Source organism: Lepisma saccharinum, chromosome 2, assembly GCF_977018435.1.
Source record: "Lepisma saccharinum chromosome 2, izLepSacc3.1, whole genome shotgun sequence".
NCBI lineage: Eukaryota > Metazoa > Arthropoda > Insecta > Zygentoma > Lepismatidae > Lepisma > Lepisma saccharinum.
The window spans coordinates 177533310-177555365 of NC_139230.1; the positions used below are offsets into that span (position 1 = coordinate 177533310).

At 37.4% G+C, this 22056-nt stretch overlaps 1 protein-coding gene across 4 annotated transcripts in view; it reads right to left on the reverse strand.

Annotated features, from left to right (window-relative positions):
• LOC145984202 (sialate:O-sulfotransferase 2-like) overlaps window positions 1–22056 on the reverse strand; it is an 84388-nt gene that overhangs the window by 57340 nt on the left and 4992 nt on the right. For all 4 annotated transcript variants that reach the window (XR_014441285.1, XM_083117730.1, XM_083117729.1 and 1 more), the window contains exon 2: window positions 10668–10841. Coding sequence is in view for 3 of the 4 variants with exons in the window: in XM_083117730.1 (XP_082973856.1) it covers window positions 10668–10831 (164 nt within the window). In the remaining variant the exon portion in view is untranslated. The remainder of the gene's footprint in view (window positions 1–10667; window positions 10842–22056) is intronic.

Here is a 22056-nt window from a genome sequence, read left to right on the forward strand (position 1 = left end):
ACGTCCGTTTGAAGATTATTTCCAATGCTTTTTTTTATTTATTTATTTCTTATTTAAGGAGAATAGTATTCCTTGGATTGTAATAACGAAATATAGAATAGATTTCAAATGAAGGAAATGCACTAAGTTCTGTATAATCGTCGTAGAAGGAAACTTTGTTCTATGGGGACTCCCCGATGGTACAGTGGTAGCGTCGTCACCTTGTAATCAAGGGGTCCCGGGTTCGATACCCGGTGAAGGAACATAGTGATTTGAATCCCACTTTAAAGTGTCGGTCCAGTCCCGATTAGCCTTTCTGTAAATCACATGAAGGAATGTTGTAGCTGTTCTTTTTATTCTGTGAATTTAGCCTTCAGGTTTATGAGCAAAATACATGTAGTATCTATTGTCTACATTTTCAATCGTTACTAAACAAATTTCACAAAGTAGTTTTATCAAACTTCAGAGGGAAGCTGACACCAATGTCAGGGTGGCGGGAGCCTGTTTACGGCCAGGGTGTATTCCGAGACTATTTTTCGCCGTTCCTCACTGACAGAGGTTTCGCTTTGAACAATGGACACCGTTGCTTCAGGGGGTAAACACCAAACATAGGGGCGAGGTTGACCTGCAGTAGCGGGTAAGTGCCATAAATCCAGGCCTAAAGTAGGAATGAAGGTTGATGCAAGGGAGGGGCAATAAAAATTCTGTAATTTGCTTTGCTTGCTGACAGGAAGTTTTGCAGGAAAAGCTGAGAAGGAAAACGGCAGACTTTGAATGAAAGAGGGACAGTGAACACAAGTGCTTTGTATTATTCGCCGACCCACGAGCTTCCATTTCGAAGGTGAGGCTATCACCAGCGAAGTTATTAGAGGGTTGGAAGCAGTGACGACGCCAGAGGAGGCAGGGGGACGCCCCATGTCAGACACTTCGCCACCCCCCCCCCCTCGGGCCCTCCAACTGAAGTTAATTAAATATCGAATAATAAGAGAGTTAATTTATAAGAGTATGACGATTTTCAACTTTTCAAAGTGGTGTATTCCGCATGATATCACTTTCCTGCTTATAATACCAACTTGATTAACAAATATTAATTTGTTTAGTATATATATAGCTATATGTATGTGACTTTCGCTCAAAATTCGAGCGCCGACCTGGGCATAGGTGATTTCTCATTCATTTATGTCCTGTAATAGCCGAGATTAACCTAAGTTTTAACCTGTCTTAAGAAATGGGAAAAGTGTTGAATGTGGATGGTTTTAAAACATCACGAATATTTTCAGGACCACAAGACATCATCTGTAGTACGGGCAAATTATTCTAATCGTGGTCGTTAGTGACAACGCTAATTATTAAAAGACATTCAAAGTTGATTCAAGATTTGGTTGGTTGGTTGATTGATGTTTTAAGTCCACTTTATGCACAGAAAAGCCAATCGGGATTGGACTAATAGTTAAAAGTGCCTCCACTGGGTATCGAACCCAGGACCAAAGGTGATCGAAGAAAACCCGACACTACATGTCAGTTGTTGTGGATGCATCGCGGTTTCTTACTATTCACGGACTTGAATTTCGAGATGATGAGTCTGAGGAAACCTTAACAAAGAGAATTTCTTCGATACTCTTGAAGTTAATGAGGGGATAGATATTATTTGGAAATGTATTGAACGTGAACCTTAAAATGCAAATTACACTTAAAATTCGATTCAAAACATATCGCAGGCAGGTAAAAGAATGCTGCTTATTAGGATTTCCCACTCTTCAATCATTGGATGCAGGTTCGCTCTTTCTCGTACATAACAAAATCGAAGAACGTCTTCCCACGAACCCCATAGGTGCCTGTAATTGTGTAGCACAGACGTACGTTGGAGTGGTAGAGTAAGAGTAAGTAATGCCAGGGTCAGAATATTTCTTGAATTATGAGATAACTGTAACCTTTGTCTGATTTTTTTATCCTGTGATAACATTTCCCTGAAAGGTGAAACACAAATTTTGCCCAAAACTCTTCAGCATTACGAAGATGGTTGTCCTTAAAATCTTTGAAAAGGCTTGCTCGAAACAGGATGCTGGATGCAAACTGCCTCATTTGGCTGTTCTTGTCAAGTCCTGGACGTACCAAAGGTGGGCAATGTGTTCTCCAAAGCACATAGAGCAGAATTCTCCTACAGGAGAAGTGCCTCACATTGTTTCTAATACTTAAGAAGATTCATTTTTTTCAACGTAACGTTTATTTTGCAAGAAAATTAAACTCTTCGAAGCATTTTTTCGTCATTTATATTATTATCTTATAACTAAAATATTTATATCAGTAGTTTCATCTCAAGAAAGACGATGAATTATAAAATTACGAATGTCTTCCAATACTGAAATAGGCCACTAGAGACAACGCAACTTATCAATAAAAAAGAATTAATGTATTTATTAAAACGAATCATGTGGAGATAAACTCGTAATCAAGAAGTAAATTTAGGCAGTAAACGTCCACTCTAAATAAAAGACACACACAAAACACCATACATGAATATAATAATAATAATTATTATAATTATTATTATATAAGTATAATATATATATGTGTAGTGTTTTCGGGCGTTTTAATGTGACTGCCCCTTACAATATTTTGTTGCCAGCCTTCCCCCCCCCAGTCAAATTTCCCTGGCGCCGTCACTGGTTGGAAGTAAATTTATTAGGACGAGGAAAGTAACATTAGCTGTTGACAGTGGTGCACCAAAGGACGTGATGTGTGCTACTGTTTGTATAAATTATAGGAAATTTAAGCAAAGAATTATAATTGTTGAGACTTGAGAGTTGTTTCCTTCATTTGATCGTAGGAAGAGGTTTTCTGAGACAGAGTGGGATTATTTTACACATACATGAGAAAGGGTGGTTGTTTAAAGATAGAGACGTATTTTGCACATTTTTTAAAAGTTCAGATAAAACGAGAATTTAGCCTTACTCTTATGAAAAGAAATAACGCAGTACAGGGAAAGAATAACTCTTCACATTTCTCGCACCTGGTGGGATGCAACCCACATGCACAAGAGTATTGCAGGAAGTCTATGAACGAGGATGAAGAGGGATATGTGAAATTTGACTTACCTGCGGGTGAATTAGTGGGTTCTAATATTCTTAAGGTTGATATTGGGTTTCAAGTCCACTTGATTCATAAATATGCTAAATCGCGAGCCGACCTACAGTTTAAAGTGCGATCCGATCCACTTTGTGCCTCTATTGGGTATCGAACGCGGGGACCCTTAATTACAAGACCTCAACGTTATTACTACGTAATCGGGAGGCACCCAATTTACACAAATATGTTGATTCCAATAACACGTTATATGTATAATCTGATAATGATACACTTTTGGTGCATCTAAACATATTTTTTTCAACTATAGCATGTCTAAAGGAATCATTGAAGTTGGGATTTTTATAACTTCAGGAGGCACGGCTCTGCAAATGTGCGATATAAAATATATGCAGGTTTGCCTTTCATACGTGGTGGTTTTGTCACGTTTCTTCGCTTCGTACAACATACACTTTTGCAGGAAAGGCTTCTTGCATCCTCCTGGGGCCTTGCTCTAGCTAAACAAAAATATATTTCTTTAGCATAATCGAGGGTTACTTTTTTATGCCGAACAAGGATTTTATTGCGATCATACGGCTTTGAATGACGGTATCAATGAAGATTTATGTACACTACTACTTATAATAATGAGAATAAAATATTAATCAGGAATTTTATTTTTCGTCAAGTGGACTTAACATCCTTTTTTGTTATTTAGCAAATATTCAATTCATCACCTTTTTTGACATTAAACTTCTTGCCAGGACAGTTGTTTTTATACAAATTTAGGCGATCTTAACTACACGTAAGCTAGATATTAGCTAATATTCGTGCTGTTATATTACTATTCTTCTCTTTGTAACATTTCATGTAATAACAATAATAGAATTGATTAATTTACATATTCAAGTGAATAGACCTATGAATTATATTAATGTATTAATTTAAACATTTGCTTAATTGTTGTCGTTAATGTTATTATTATCATTTTTTCTGAAAAACTTGGCTCGGACACCCTCCCCGGACATATATTTCTAGATGCGTGCCTGCCGAAGGATAAATTAGATCAAGCGGTGGTGGTATCTGACTTAGAGGCTAAAGAGAAAACAAAGAAGTATGTGCGTCATAAGCTGAGCATAAGAAACAGCACAATATCACAAAGAAACACTTTTTGAAACTTATGTCATAGAAGATGTTTAACAATATTAAAAACAATAAATGCTTTCTATTTGTAATATACTAAATATTGAAATTTTAAATAGTCTTTTGTGTTCGTACTACACATTTAAAAACTTTTTTGTTGCTCCCCAGCGCCAAGCTTAGAATTTAAAGAAAAAATGTACATTTTCATAGTGCACGAAAGTTTGACATTCAGAAAGAAAGAAGGTCTAGTGGAAAACATTTCAAAACTTCTAAAATGTATAGCAGTAATGAAAAGAGCACTCTTGTATGGAAGCCAGAAAAACCACAAGGTAGATTTCATAAGATACCTAGCAATCAGTAACCAACAAACTGCATTTTTAATATTTATGTCCTCATGATTAACGAACCTTATTTATTCTCACCACGCAATGGGTAAAATATTTGGAGCTTTATCCCACTTTTCGGAAAAATATTTCGTGTTTCTGCTACTTTTGACTTTTGTTGGCATGATATCCCGGATCACTTTTACGAGACGAGACGAGACAAAACGAGACGGGACGAGACGAGACGGGACAGAACCCTTCGAAACGGGACAAACGAATATTTTCGAGACGAGACACGAGACGAGACAGCATTTTCACGAGACGGGACGGGACAGACCAAAGTCTCGTCTCGTCTCGTCTCGTGGGCAACACTAGGCGGGAGTAGGAATCGGAGAAACTACCCAAATTACAAAGAGAAAATGTATTAAGTGGATAAGCGCATAATATTTATTATTATACACTATGCCCTATCCGATAACTTAATATTAACATATGTTTTCTTTGTATTAAGCAGACATTTCCCTCTCGTATTTTCGTCCTTTTAAAATTATAATTCTTGTAAATAAGAAAGCCCTAGAGGTTGCGAGATATGAAACAGAATGTAACATATTTTTTTGTAATAACTATTCTTCTCGATAAATGTGTATGTATAAAATAGAGAACCATATTTACTAGCCATAAGGAAAAGTATGATATCACGTAAAAAAATGAGTCGGGTATTAATGACAACTAGCTATAAAAAAAAGTACAGTCGCGTTGAATTATTATGTATTATTCTTTACCAGATTCACAACAATAAAGCACTTAAATTGTGAACATTCAAAGTGACGTAAACAAGTGCTGTGCAAATTTTAAGTTGTTTTTTTTAGTTCCGATATCTTTTCTGTTCTTGACGATCGTCTTACTAAAATTCTTAGTTTCACAGCACTGATGTTCCGACATAATTTCCGATGTTAAGATGAAATTAAACTTGCAATTTAATGTAATATCAACACGTTCAGCATCAAATTCCCCATGTACTTAAATGGAAGAGCAATTGCCCATCAAAAGCGTGGGGTCACAACAGGGGTGCTGCCACCTACAATAGTTTGCTTTGACCAGGAACATACAAGAATGCATGACTTGGTGGGAAGCTGTTCATTCTTGCAGCTGTTGGTCCAGAATAATGACGGTCCGTGGAGGAAGATTTGAAAATAACTGTTTCCGAATATACTTTTCATACGCCTTGCTCTCTATGTTATCACATGCGTCGACAGTGTTTTTATTTCCTTTATGCACAGAAAGGCAAATCTGGACTGGACCTATAGTTTAAAGTGGGATCCGAACCACTGTGTGTCTCCAACGGGTATCGAACCCGGGACCCCTTAATTACGAGGCGACGACGTTACCACTGCGCCATCGGGGAGGCCTCTTTCACATTTTTCGATGCACTGTCTCATTAGAAACGGAACAGTGTTCATTATAATACCGGCATACACCAAAGCAAATCCCCCCCCCCCCGGTCGTCGCATTTTAATTAAGGGATTAGGGTTTCTTACCCGTTAGAGGCACATAATGCTTCATATCTCATAAAACCGTAGGTCCAGTCCCAATTAACATATCTGTGCAGAAAAGTGGATTTAAAACTCAATTAATCAATTACTAGAGGTGTGAAATACATGAAGTTCTGTTGTATTTGTGTGAACAATTATTGCAGAAAGAAAGAGACAGACATTGGAAATATTCAATCTAAAATGCTCTCGCTTTGTGTCCATCAGTTAACGTTATTGCCTTGCAAGCAACAAGTCCCGGATTAAATTTACTTAGGTATCTCATAAATCTATTCCCTCTTTATGCATTTGCGTCAAACTTTACTATCTGGAAAAGAACTGCTCGGTTCTTTTAATATAATGATTTGATTTGATTGATTTAGTTTATTTTACTTCGCGTTTTGTGCCTCTTGGCTAATTTGCGAAGATGGGGATGAGTGATGAAATGATGAAATTAATGAATGGACATTCACAAACAACCAAGCCCGACCGCGATTCGAACCCGGGACCCTTGGCGTCGCAGCGCGATGTGCTAACCACTCGGCCACAGGGTCGGGCTTTAATATAATGGTATCAATACTTTTTATAATAGTTTGTCATATAATAGTCATCCTTTGGTAAGAGCAAGTGAACCGCTAGATCCGCCAGTGCATACATATGCCTGTTTACAGAGAAAAATTCCCCAAACGAGAAAGCGCACACACAAATTTCTTGACCTGGCCCCAAGACGGAATCCTATTCACAAACTTTTGCCTGGCCATTCCCCACCCCCTCCCCTCTTCCCAACACGTGTTTGCAGCAAATGGCAACAGGTGGAAGGCTGTTATTTTTAACTCCCCAAATCGCGGTTAACATAAGAAAGGAAAGCACATTTTTTGAATGTTCTGAATTGTAAAAGAAGGTACAGACCATCAAAACCTTACATTTCCTCTCCTTTTTGCATATTTATTATTTATTATTTTCTCTTCGAATGTTAACGACTTTTGTTTCTGACAGAAACACACTTGTTTGGGGGTGGGGATCTCAAAAGTAAAAGCCCATAACAGCCCATACTGAACTCTTAACTTGGTCTCCTCTATAGTCATAGCAGTTCTTTTGTGCTCTACTCTTCTCCAATTCCATCTAATCATCGTTCATCCTTATCCTCGCGATTGACGTTAATAGATTGAGGTACCTCTTGCGCATTGCAACATGCCGTGAAGGCATGTGGGGAAAAGTGGAGATAGAGCCCCGCGTATTTACAGTCTCGGCCATTTGTGGAAATGATGTGATCATCACCACGCTCCGACCGCATTTACTCACCAGAGACTCTCCTTGGAGGGACATTACTTGAAAAATTCGCACATAAAATGGATCAGCACAGGAATCGAACCCGGGTCTCCCGCGTGGATTAGAGCGACGTAAAATAATAATAATAATAAATGCTTAAGTGGCTTGATTATGAGCTCTTGAGTCCCTGTGGCTGATCCTCCTCCGGCGTCCGCAGTGGCCTTTGTGCTGCAGTCCTCGCACGAATTCGATCGACGTTCCTTCCTCGCCCTTTCCGGTTAATTGTGATTCCGTTCGTGCAGAGTGTGCCAATGCCAGCGAAGAAAAACTCCAGCGCATGCAAACTAATCTCTTGCCGGAGTGACGTAGATCCTTGGAAGTGTTTCTGTAACGCTGCTGCAAGGGATTGTAATCTACCTTTATGCTTTCCAGGTGAGGAGAAAAAGCAGAAGGGAATGTTTTCATTTGCATACACGGTGAAAATAAACGCTCGGATTACGGGTACTCCAATGTCAGAAGAGTGCACGAAAATTACTTCCAATCTAGAGGTAAGAATAAAAGTTTTGACAGGAATAATATCGTAATAACTTGACCCAGCGAATCAGGCACTGTCATTGATCAATTTTAGTTGGGTGCTTGGTGTAATTAACGTCACTTTGAAGTATTATGAAATGTATTACAATAACCATCCAACTCTCTAGCCTTCGTAAACCAGAAGGTTTATATCTGCAGCAACGCAGGCCTTCCATCTGTCCCTCTCCTGGGAGGTCCATCTCAACGTTATCTCTCCATCTTCGTCTTGGCCTTCTTACTGGTCTCTTACCATCAGATCTCCCAACAAGAATCCTGCAAACTCTTCTTTCCTCTCCCATTCGTGCCACATGGCCTGTCCAGCTATGTCTTCTTGATTTAATTATTCTAATTATATCTGAACAGGGATGAAAATTATGCAGCTCTAAATTATGTAACCTTCTCCACTCACCTGTCTCCTCTTCCCTCTTAGGTCCAAATGTTTTTCTAATGAGTTTATTATCACTCTTAATTTTTTAATGTAAGGGAAAAGCGACCAAGTTTCAGTGAGCAAAAATCATTTTCCAGATTGTAAAAGAATAAAACAAAGTTTATCGCAAATTAATTAACGGGACTTATATTAGACACTTAAATAAGTGGACACCGAAGATCGAATCAGTGGGTTGTTGGTTACAAGGCAATAACGTAAACTGAAGAGCACGAAAACAGAACATTCTACGTCCAGTATTTCCCATGTTTGTGGCAGTTTCGTCGGAGGGTATGAATTCTCAAACTTGCCACTTTCTTCACTTTCTGATACAAATAACCTCTATTTCACAAAAATCTACTACTGCTATCACCGTATAATCCAAGGGTACTTGCGATTCGTTTCCTCATGAAGGCACATTGTACAAATTATGAACTTCGAAAGTCCAGTCCGAATTGGTTTATCTGACCACAAATTGGACCCAAAACAAACACTGGAATTGTCCTGATGTGAAAATATACAGAGCTTTTGTATTGTGCCGAAAAATTTGCACATTATATTTTCAATGTTAGATCTCTCATATGCTTACACCATATTCTGTGCTCCTCCCAGAAAAAAAATTCTAGATCCGCCTATGCTCGTTGGTACCATTAGGGTAACCGAGACCTCGGGGTAAGAGAACTATGGAATCATCGTCCAGGAGACTATGAGGAAACGAGAGTGAGAGAATGGTCTTCCTTAAAATTACTGCACCTGGAGTGATTGAGGAAAACCTATGGCAATTCTACGGTAAGCCTGGATGATCGCCTGCTAGATAATATACACGGGAATCCGAAATAAAAATATGTGAAATAATTAACATGAATCAATAAAAAATATGTGAAATTATTAATATGAATCAATAAAAATGTTGTAATAATTAATATGAACCAATAAATAAATTACATTTACAGCACGGAATATTATTTCTGCTCGTTAATTTCTTATATACTCGTATTTTTCTTTAAAGATACATTGTTGAGCTGTGTTTCTTCGAGAAGAGGAATATCTGTAGAAAGGTTCACATTTCATATCTTTTGTCACAAATCACGATGATGGGGATGAATGATGATTGAATGAAATTGATGAAGGGACACTCACAAACACCTATGCCCAGGTCAGGATTCGAAACAGGAACCTTCGGTGGCAAGGTCATAAGTCAACCACTCGGCGCACTTGGCCCCGAGGCTGTCAATCTCTCTCTGATTAGACCCCCTAGCACCCTTTAATTAGAGATAATCGCCTGTTATTCAAGTAATCATGGATTTGATACCCTGTCGAGGCACATAGTGGTTCGGATCCCACTTTAAACTGTAGGTCCAGTCGCGATTAGCCTTACTGTGCATAAAGTGAACTTAAAAACACCAACTCAACCAATTAATCAACCATGGATTTGATGCCCAAGGAAGACTCATCGAATATGTTTACAACTTTAAAGTAAGTCCCTCTGAGCCTCAGTGCATTACATCGAACACCATAAAACACTAAGGCGTAAAGGTGTTTCCTGTATTCCTTACATCACGTTACTATCAGGTGTATTAAAGAATTTTTTCAATATGGAAGGTGATAAAATATGGAGGCGGCGCTAATTTTCCTACAAAAAGAGCGTATTGATGAAAACTTTCAAAGCTTAGAATTTTGTGTTCAAGTAGTAATGATCAAGTATCATAACACTTCTCTTCCCGGTGAAGACTCCAAAATCTTGGTACTGACCAGCATCGTGAGGACAGTTGTAGAATTAGTTGAAAAGAAGTAGCGGGTTCCGATTTAGAAACCCTGATAACAACACGATGGAAGTCGATGCGTTGACAACGCGTCACCCAAAGTTGCTTGGCAGACCTTCAAAGTTTACTTTTTTTTAAGTTTCTCATAAAGAAATATACATGACCAAATTTTGACTTACTCTAACATTATGACAATATTGACTAAATTTCTTGAATTTGAATTTGTGAATTTATAATTCAACGACTATCATAATTGCATGAATAGCTTTAACCTTGTTCGGAGAATGTTAACCAAAAATTATTGAGAGATCCACCCGCGCCCTCCCACTAATACCTGAACATGTTAAATAAATTCCCAAATTATGTTTAATTGATTTAATTGATTCATTGAAAATGTTCAGAAGAATTGATCTAAATTCCACATTTCTCAGTTACAGTGGAAGCCAAAAAAGATAAGTAAAACTCTCTCTAGAGCCCGTACTTCAATATGGATTAGCCTAATTGATCTAATTAGTTAAAAATCAAAATCTTCAACATTTTCTGCATATACTGCATGTAAATCAGTTTGCATAATCATATGAACATTCAGAGTGAAACTTACGTCTGTAAAAGAATTGGATCAGCTCGATGACGTCGTTGATATCGTCTGACAGCTCTCAACATCGATTCTTCAATGTCCGGAGTCACAAGCAGCAACATTAACATGCCTAACACTGTTCCGGTCATCATAAGGAAGAGTTGCATTATTTTGAAGAAAGGACTCATGTTTGATTTTCTGAAATGAACGAAAAGTGAAATGTAGTGACCAGAAGGAATGCATCATTCCAAAGCAATACATAAGCAAGAATCGCATTTTTAAACTATTAAACTATAGGTGAGTTTTTACTAGCTGCGAGGTAATTTATGTAATGAAACTAACATAAATGATGTCATTCGTTTTTAGAACATGCAGAAACAAATTAAAGTATTCACATTAAAGTGGCTTCAATGCGAATGTTTCATTTCTTTGTATGTGTTCTGAAAATGAATATCATGTTGTTTCGGAGTGTAAGCTCCATAAAAATATCTTCTCATTGAAAGGTATTTTGAAATAAAATTACTAATGTCCTCTCTGGCAATTCTTCGTCTTATTGGACCTAGATTAAATTTCCAGAGAGCAATGAGTTATACATTTAGCTCACGAAATCTACTTTCTATGTAGGTATTTGTGTGTGAATATGTGTGTGCGTGTGTGTGTGTGTGTGTGTCCATGTAGAAACTGTATTGCTTTTATGTTTAATTTTACTTTTCAGTTATATTTTAAATTGTGTTATTAAAAATAATGAGCAATGTAATTAATGGTTAATCCACAGCATGACTGCTCCTATTCAAACTGTATTGCTTTCATTTTATTTTCATTACTTTATTTTTATTTTATTACTTAATTCTTCATTTATCCTTTTTTTCATTTTTTAATTGTATACAATTAACTGTAAAGAAAAACACATTGACTACTGTAAATAATGGTTAAGTGGAAGAGAAGGCATTGTTAATACCTTAACTTCGCCATGTAAACAAAGTCGTAAATAAATAAATATATAAATGTATGCATTTTAATCTACGTCTAGACGTAATAAATATTGAGCTGAATAAATGCATGTACAGTACAATACATTTTTAGATTGATGAGACAACATCACAATTAACAAATATTCAACAACAAATAACTATAATATAATAATTAAAAAATAGGTCAAGATTACAATTAACAAACATTTAACAACAAATAACTAGTGTTCCCCAAATAGGTCAGTAAAAATAAACGAAAAATACATTTGGTAAAAAATACCGACTACGTAAGCAAATGTATCTGCTAATAGAGAATAGTCACATAACAGTGTGCTGGAGATCCTCCCCATTTGGTGTAGTGGTAACGCTGTCGCCCAGTAATCAAGCGGCCACGAGTTAGTATCAAGGGTTCCCGCGTTCGATACCCGGTGGAGGCACATAGTGGTTCGGATCCCACTTTAAACTGTAGGTCCAGTCCCGATTAGCCTTACTGTGCACAAAGTGGACTTAAAACACCAACTCAACAACGAGTTAGTATCTGATGTAGGCAGATTGTACAGTAGTTTGGATCCCACTTTGACCTGTATGTCTAGTCCCGATTAGCCTACTTGTGCATAAAGTGGACTTAAACTGAAGCAAAATTGATTAGCTTATCTGAGCATAAAGTGGACTTAAAACGAACTTTGACAATATGGTAAAAATAGATTTCTTAGTTTGTGGGCTTTGCACGATTTAGTATTGCTTAAAATTAATTTGATTCATTATCAAAGTTACATATTCGGTGCCTTCTAGACCATTTCTCGTAGACAAATATTATGCAAATCTTCTACTTGCTCTGGACTGACAAAAAACAACTTTTGAATAGAAAGACGGCTCTCAACTCTTCCTACGAAATTTGTCGCTGCCAAAAATAAAATCGATCACTGTGAGAAAGGTCAACGCTCAGCTTGAAAGTAGAAAAATGACCCACTGAGCTTTTGTGAAAGAGATGTGCCTGGTACCCCCAAGCGGTTGCCGAAAGGACGACAAAAATCATTAGTAGCAAGGTTAGTAACAAAACACAGAGACGCGAGAAATGCAAGAATGAGCACAATACTAAGTAGCAAAAATCAAAGTAACAGAAAATTTAAGTGATATATATGTGAGAGAGAGAGAGAGAGGGAATTAGATCATATTTTTAAAGATTAACTAAATAATATAAAGTTTGCCTCAGCCTCATAATTTCTGTAATTTAACATATTTCAGCACTGTAGTGCTCAAGTAAAAACACCAATATCAAAATTAGAATCGAAGACTTCGTAACCGAACATGTGGCAACGGGATAAAGCAATCATGATATGTATTAATTTGTTATCTAGTAATATTTTAATATGTAGAGAAAATACCGCATACACTGCCTCCTTCGCTTCTTATCCATGTTACTAAAAATACCTCGACATTTAGGGTTAATGGCAGCGAGGATTGCTTCCAACCAACTGGCACCGTACTTGTTTTCGTCTATCACCGTGCAGCGATGGCCTGCCATTTTTAGCCATAAAGTTCGGTGCTCAGCCGACATGCAATGTTCGGTTTTCGAAACTATGACGTCAATCGATAGAATGGAACTCTTTTTATTTGTAAGAAACGATACCCACACCGTAGACCCAACTTGACACTAAAGTCAACTTAATCGTCTCCTCCCTGCAGTTTAGCTAGGACAGGATACGATCCATCCAGTGAACTAGGAATTCGGAAGTTGGTATAATATAAAACGTCTCAATACCTGTACCTGATTTTTTCACAAATGACCAAAGAGTCGTTTACTCATGAAAGTGCTTGAATGATTTATTTTTAAATTGTTATTTTACGTCGCCTTTCTGCCACTTTTGAATAATCGCAACGATGAGGATGAGTAACGATATGATGAAATTGATTGACTGATTGATTTGCTTTATTTTACTTCGCTTTTTGTGCCACTTTTGACTAATTTGCGAAGATGGGGATGAGTGATGATATGATGAAATTGATGAATGGACACTCACAAATATCCATGCCCAGGCCAGGATTCGAACCCGGGACCCCTGGCGTCGTTGCGCGATGTGCTAACCAGAGAACAATAACATACTTTTTTAGTTTATATTTTTATAAAATATCTTATACGATTCGAACCCGGAACTCTTTGCAGAAATACATCAGTATTTTATGTGTCTTTCTAAGTAAGAACTATCGTGTTTCTAGCTATCGTAGTTCTTAATACTTATGTTATTGAGGCAGGAAAGATTAATATTTGTTTTATTATAAACATCTTGCTGAATGAATGATTGATTTATTTTGTTTTGCTTTGCTTTTCTGCCAATTTTAGCTAATCGCGAATATCAGGATGATTGATATATAATGAAACTGATGAAGGGACATCCAACAAGGAACACCTATGCTCTGGCTGAGAATCAAAACCAGGACCCTTGGCGTCGTAGCGCGCTGTGCTAACCACTCCGCCACGGAGGTCGGGCAACATCTTGCTGATAAGTATCCGAAGAGGTCTGTTTTGATTATCAGAATACTCTATTTCTTGTTGTAGTTTCTTTCGGCCAGTTCAGTAAAATCTTCCTCGCTGCGTATCTGAAGACGAATAATTTTGGGAACATTTCTCGCATCACGTCGCAGCATCAAGTCCACGTATTCCTGTCACGTGACTGAAGGTATTCCAAAAACCGAGATATTTCCTCCAGGGGAATGGGATTTGCGAGAAGCTTCCGTACTTGAAATGTGATCCGGCGCGTTCAGATAACGCAAGAGATTCATCCAAACCAGCACCTATTGGTTGTGACGTCCTTGTCAACTGCTACCCTTAACTCATAAGGAATTTATGAAAATGCCTGGGGGAAAATACAGGACAGGAATACTGCACAAGTCTCTACTCTTATCTGTTGGATATAGAATATACCAGCGGTTGTCACCAGGGGTGCCCATCCCCTCCAAGGCCAATGGCGCAATCCCCTCCAAAATTATGTCATGCGTCCCCTCCAAATTATATTATTCGCGCACTTAAACCATATAGTAATCTCCACAAAGTAAAGCTCAGAACGATAATATAATACTGTTCCTCTTTGAAAGAACTCACCCCACCCCTCCCCGTTTTCTTGGAGTAAATATAATTATTTTAGTCACCCACAACAAAAATTACGTGGATTTTATCTTCAGTGCAAATTTAACTTGTTAAAGTAAAATGTTTCTGTGACGTGAAGTTAAAAAGCGGATTCGATATATTTTTGTTCTAAATAATGCACCTGCTTTAAATTAAGCAGTATACCAACACTAAGCATTAAGTGTTATTAATGAATATCGAGAATATCGCTTATGTCTTGTAATGCAGCTATAGTATAAAACTTCACATTCACCTCAGCATAGCGCCAAAGAAACACGCATTCCTGCAACACATCCTTGCGAGCCAAGCGAGCAAGAAAATTCTTATATCCATCTCTTTGGAGGTTTTCAAGAATATTTATTTAATTTGGTGTCAATACTTTCTTAGGATCCCGAGATAATTAATTAGTCTTTTCGAGATTCTCTTTTGGCACGTTCGGGGTCTAAACGTCGTTAAATACAGTTTTTAAAGTTTAATGTTCAAACTCTCTCTTCACTACAGAAATTCCTTGACAACCTAAGATTTAACAGTTTATCAAAAGCTTCCTATCTCCCCCTTTAAATGTAATACTCAATCCTACCACCATAATTTCCAAGCCAATTTTAGACTTACTGTTGATATTGAAGAGTGGATATTGCCTCCTCCAAAAAATTAATTCTAAGTGTCCACATAAGAATTTCCGCAACAGTCTAAGACAATAGTAATACCCAAGAATTGGATACCCCCCTCAATTTAATGCTCAATCCCTCTCTAACTAAAATAGTCTCCATAATCTAAGACCTAGAGTTAGATACTGTCCCCCCCCAACGTTTAATTCAGAATCCCCCCCCAGAACCAGTTCCTTCAAATAAACCAGGACGTGTTTTGCGCCGAATTTATCGATTCCCTCGCTTTTTAAATTTTCTTTATATTCTTTATTTATAATATGCAATTCCATATATATTACAAAAGAAAGAAAAGGAAAACAATGTTACATACATAATTTAGTTATGATATATATTTATGTTATAATATTTGAATATGTATTAATCTCAAGACTCATTCTGGTATCCAGAACATCTCTTTCTGTTAATGTATGAATAGTTTGGAATTTGATGTTCAGAGAATAGTGTAGTATGGTTGTTGGTATTTTATCAATTTTACGAGAGGAGTATGTTCAGGGGGTTGCAAGTAAGTGAATAAAATAAAAGAACCTTTCTGGAATCCAGAACAGTTGTAATGTAAATATGTTGTAACGGGAAGTGTTGTAAGGGTATCAATTTAGTGAAAATATAGGTATTGGGTCCGGTGATATGTTAATGTTTATTAATTGGGTTATGTGAGTTGGGATTCGTTGGTTTTGCATTTGCAATAGGAGGTTTCATTACACAAACGAGAAAATAACAATAAACGATTTCAATGTCTTACGAGTAAAGGAGTGTTGCAAATTACTGGATGGACACTAGCAAGGTAACAGCCATGCCCAGCGGAACTCAACTCTATGCGCTCGGTCACTTAGTTGTCTCATTTATTTCCTGCAATCAACACGTTCGCCGGAATGTTCCGTCCTCCGTAAACTGATCTGGAATGTAATCTTTGAGTCTCCTTCCCGTGCAAGGCTTTACACAAAGTGGAAACGCATTTTCCTCCACGAGTCATGAAATGCATGTAAATACGATTTTGCCCATTTCGTGTTACGTGCCTTTGAATACATTTGAATATTACTTGGCTGATAAGAAGCTTGTATCGATCCTTAGAAAAGCGCGGTTGAACTTCTGCCTACATGCTATTTTTGAACGTTTCGCGATGGTTTTTCGTCTCTCATATATCCGGTGCTAACCTGTTCTGTAAGTTCAGTGGCGTACCCAGGCATTTTGTTAGGGAAATGACCCTATAGGGAATTTGGGCTACTTTTTTTCATTTTTAGTACTCGATGTTAAATTTTATCGTTTTTGTTTTCTTTTTTTAAATCCAGGTCAAAACGAAGTTATGACCCCCACCCATGTTAACAAACTACTAGTAGCTATGTATTAGGGAATCCAAACATGGAGTCCTTGAGTATACACCACATTAAACAGCTGCACAATATTCCATTATTAGAACTCAGGAGCGCGTTGATTGGTCGACTCACGATCAAGATATGATCTAGCCAATGAAAGTATGGGTTCGATTCTTGGCCTGATCGTAGTTATTTCGTTGTGAGTGTCTGCCCAACAACTTCATCTTCTCATCATTCATCCTTATCGACACGATTAAATAATAGATGCTGAAAACGAAGCAAGATAGGACTAATACAAAACGCAAAGAACTATCGAAGCCAGGTGCCATACAATTGAACGAATTAATTTTGCCCAGAAATAGCACTTATTTGCACTGGCTACCGTGGATTGACTATGCCACGCTCCCTTCGAGCCCTGAATCAGCATAATAGCAGCATTAACTAGTAGTGTTGCCAGGTGCAACGAAATTGACAGTCGAAAGTAAAGTTTCAGAGCAAAATTGTGATTATGGTTCTTACACGATTACTTGGGCACATGTTACCGCATATCCAAATAAAATTCTCTGCTGCTAAATTATGTGGGACTAAAATATCATCAAAATCATTATTCCTAATCGCATTAAATATTGTCCTATTACTTAGTCACAAACCACACATTGGCATGGTGCGATTATTCCCAATTTCTTCCCCAAAATTGCATTCTGAAAAAGAAATTTACTCTTGCTTGAGTCATCAATGAATCTCGAGTTTCATGTATGTAGTAACATGTAGGTAGTGTGACTATCTCTTAATAGAGTTTGTTATACGTAGATCTCGGATTTTAGGATTTTAACCTATTTTTTCCTTTGCAGGTAAATTAGAAATAACAAGTTACGTCAGCATTTCATTAAAAAACGAAACAACTGATGAAGTTTTATAGTATATAAAATAACCTATTTTGCTTGTTAGAACCTATTTTAGGTTTATGCGCCTAAATCAAACCTTTTTTAGGTATTTATATATATTTTAAGGTTTTTCAGGATTTTTATGTCACACAGAGGTATTTGCTCGGTTTGATACAAAAAGAATCAATGACTAACGTGTTTGAAATACTCTTGTTGTCGATTTCCCTTCCTTTATTTTCCACGCAGCTTTCTTTTCCTTTCCTTCTTCGATAAAAATAAAAGCTAAATTGTGAAAAGCGTTAGGGCATTTATAAATATGTATAAATCCAATGAGATTTGGATTAATAAAAGTTTCAATTTTTCACGTCTATGCAGATAAATTCACGCAGAATTCCCGGAGCCAATAATTTACGGACAATTCCCGGAATTCCCAGTGACTAGACATCCTGGTATTGTGCAGCAAATCATAGATACTTAATTCATTCTTCAGATCAACAAGTAACTTTTACTAACAACCCAAATATAGGATTACAATAAGTTGTGGATAATTTTGAAAATGATGTATGCAAATGAAAATTTGGTTAGAAAATTAATATTTGGTTCTTACATACAGCTATTAAAATTTCTTACGGTTCTTTTGAAATTTTGTTTTTGAAGATGTACCAAATCAGTATTTTTCAGGAATTTTGAAGCATTTTAAGTTTCTTTTGGAACCTACTTCAGGATTTTTCGTGCCAAATTTAAGATTTTTAGAACCTATTTTAGGATTTTTAGAACCTATTTTAGTAACCTAAATTCACACTTTTTAGAACCTAAAAATCCGAGATTTAGTTATAAGCAATCAAAGTTAGTGTTATGCAACTTTTGAAATACCCTGTATTTGTTTTTTTCACTCTTCTACCTCTTGAATTAATCATGACGGTGACGATTACTGACGAGCTGTTGAAATTTATGAAACAACAAACATAAAGCCGCTTCGATATCTTACACAGGATTCCAATCTTGGACGCGTTACTTTGACTAGTACATCATTGAAGTTGGTATTTAAAAAGAATAAGTAACCGAATATAAATAAACATATTCCATGAGTCTCATCTGTAAACGAGAAAAATATTTGTTTGCATTCTCTTATTTTGCTTCGGTTCTCTTCCACTTTTGGCTAATCTCGACCATGATGATGAATGATGATTAGATGAAATTGTTGATTGTTGAGGGGATACTCACAAAATAACATCCGTGCCCAGGTCGGGACTGGATCCCAGAACGTTTGTTGGCAACATCGTCTGTCGGCTGCTCTTCAAGATAATTCTCAATTTATCAAATTTTGTCCAAATCAGTATTTATGATAGTGTGGAAATGTGGTGTTAGCAATAAATCAACTTTCTCCAAGCTATGATGAGCAGTGAGTTTTATAATAAATGTCAATTAAAATATACTTTCTTTCTTGAAAACTCCTCACTAATTGCACATTTTATATAATGTGTTTTGATCAGTGGCGTGCGGTGCTAAATCAGGCAGGGGAACAGGTGACCTGCACTTGCCCCCTCCCCCCCCTCCCATGCCTGTCGTAATATAATGCAGTAGACAAAGTAAAATTCAACCCTTATTGAAATGAACTAAATAAATATACGATACATATATTACAAATTGTCAGAAGTGACATACATGAAGCACGTTAAAATTATGACAATAACATTGTTAAAGCAAATATGATATAATGTAAAGAAAACATTAAAAACAAAATTGTTGATGCACAACAAAGAAAAATATAATGAAAGCAATTTATGAGTGATCAGAGGAAATAAATGTTCGGTCGAATCCTGTTTCATCTCTCTATTTGTATATTACGTTGACATTTTTTTTGTAGAGTTGAGTATTCTTGTAATTCAAACGTCCTCAATGAAATAATTACATTCTGATGGCCGAGTTTTTTCATGACGTCCACTAGATTTGTAGAAATAGTGACAAACCCGAACTGTTCCAAACTTCCTTCTCGGGAACAAACAAGGACAACAATAATTTGCCGCTGGAAGAGTATCCAGTTAATCATTTACAGAGTTGTAGTAACTTCAGGCACCTATCCAGGGAGGGGGCTTAGGGGGCTCGAGCACCCGAATGTTTTCGGTTTACACTAGATAAAATAAGATTTTTTGTTTCTTGTGGTGTGAAATAAAATAATGTGACGTTAATTTAAGGAGATATAATTATCGAGGCAAGACGCAAGACGGAGAATGTTCTACGTATAACCCTATTATTGTAAATAGCAGGTATTCAAGGTGGGCATCAGGGGCTCGAGCCCCCCTCCTTTCAGGATATTTTTCTGTTTACACTAGATAAAATTACGTAGGTTTTTGGCTTCTTGAATAATGTGATGATAATTCGAGATAAATAATTATCGAGACAAGATGGAGAATGTTCTATAACCCTGTTATTGTTAATACCGCGTATCCAAGGTTGGGGGATCAGGCAGCTCGAGGGGACCCCTTCCACCAGGATTTTTTTCAGTTTACACTACATAAAATTAGGTTTTTGTCTTCTTGAATGATGTAACGATAATTTAAGGAGAGAAATACTTATCAAGGCAAGACGGAGAATGTTCTATAATCCTGTTTTTGATAATATTGCACGTAAACTTTTCTTGCTCTTTCGGTGTTGTCGCAGAGACTTGTCAGCATTTGGAAGCTGCACAACAAAGGTAGCGCCACACGTAGGGCGATTCATTGTAATTTTTAATCTGTGGAAGGCGCGAGAGGGAACGTTATTGAATAAGAGAAGGAGTCGAACTACTGGCAATATTAAGGAATAGTTTTTATATACCCTCATTATATAGAAAAGTACGTGGCTTCAATTTCGCGGTTGATCTGTACAACAGAATCTGTTAATAAGACTTCAAAGGCAAGTGTGACAATCCATACAGTCGATTAGTGATCAGTCAGTGTCCATTGGTTGCTTTATAAGATCTAGTGATTCGAAAATGAAAAGGACTAAATACCATAAAGTAACAAAGTCTACTACTAGTTCTAGTTCGGGTCCAAAGCTGAAGACATTGACGACAGCGGAACTTCCGGAGCATAAGGGCTGCATGCATAACATGGGAGGACAAGACACATTAGTGGTGTTCAGGCTCAAATCAGAGTGAAATATTCGAGAACTGTCAGCGTCCAGTTTGCAGCCCATAATTTGAATTTCGTGTTGTCGAGTGGATTGTGCATCCCGTGTATGTGTAACAGCTTCGTAAAAACACTTCTGATACATAGATGTTTTGATGCCTGGTGAGAAGAAATGGACAAACACACATACTGATATGGTTCCGTTACAGCATGGAAACAGAGGAGTTGATAGGAAGAAAGTGTTCCGATGAAAATGACAGCCTTAAACAGTGACAACGATTTAGGGGATAGTTGCTCCCCATTTTTTGCCTGCACTATCACACTATGGCCTCTTAATGCTAAGCCTTGTCTACCCCCCGTTTGGCACCCAATTGTCACCACTGGCCTTAAACATACAATTGTGAGGTTTTATCTATAGCCCTTTAAAAAATGGTGTTCAGCCCCCCCCCCCCCCCCCCGAAAGGAATTCCTGGATACGTGCCTGAGTAACTTGTTTGAAAATGCCTTGTGTATGATTTCGTTTTAGTCTTAATCCAGTTAGGATATTGTTGGTTTGCTGTCTTTTCTGTAAAGTTCAATGAATTAAAAGCTTTCGTCTTCATCTTCAGCCGGTCGATCATACAACATTCGCACCCCTACGCTCGCAACATTCGCTTTCTTGTCCTGCCGCTGCGTGCGTCTTGGGCCTTGGATTGGGGCTGGTGGAACAGATGGATGCGAGCTGTTCCCTCGGAAGCTATTTTGCAGCGTTTAGCCAAAGCATTTAGCAGACGCTTAGACTATAGAACATTTTTCCAGTTCGTTATGAATGACAGACGCAATTTTGCAATGAAATTAGGAAAATATGGACTTACTACACTCAAAACTATCACTACGACGCAATTAAATTTTAGCACATAGCAAGAATTCGAAGGAAAAGGAATTCGCTATCTCTCTCGCAGGGAACAGCTAGAGAGTTCAGCTTCCGTGGCGAGGATCGTTTACCTTCGCGCGTGGTCGGAAATACTCGGCATCAGGCCGTAGAGGGATGAACGACGAGGGTAGGTAAAGTAAACAAACGCCCGGTCACGGTGAATGTTTTTCTTCGGTGTTACTTTTGGAAATGTTGATTTCGGGAGAAAGAAGTGTTCTTATTATGTTAATATAGATAATTTAAATATCTTCAATGGAAGATAAGTAGGAGGGAACAGCCTGTTCTCTCTGTTCCATGGAGGGACCGCCACTGGTTTTGATTCATCGGTAAGATGTGAATTAGGATTTGTTTTATGACCTCCCCAATAGGGTAGTGTGGCCCTGTAATCAAAGAGCCCCTGGTTCTATATCCAATGGAAACACATTACACAGTG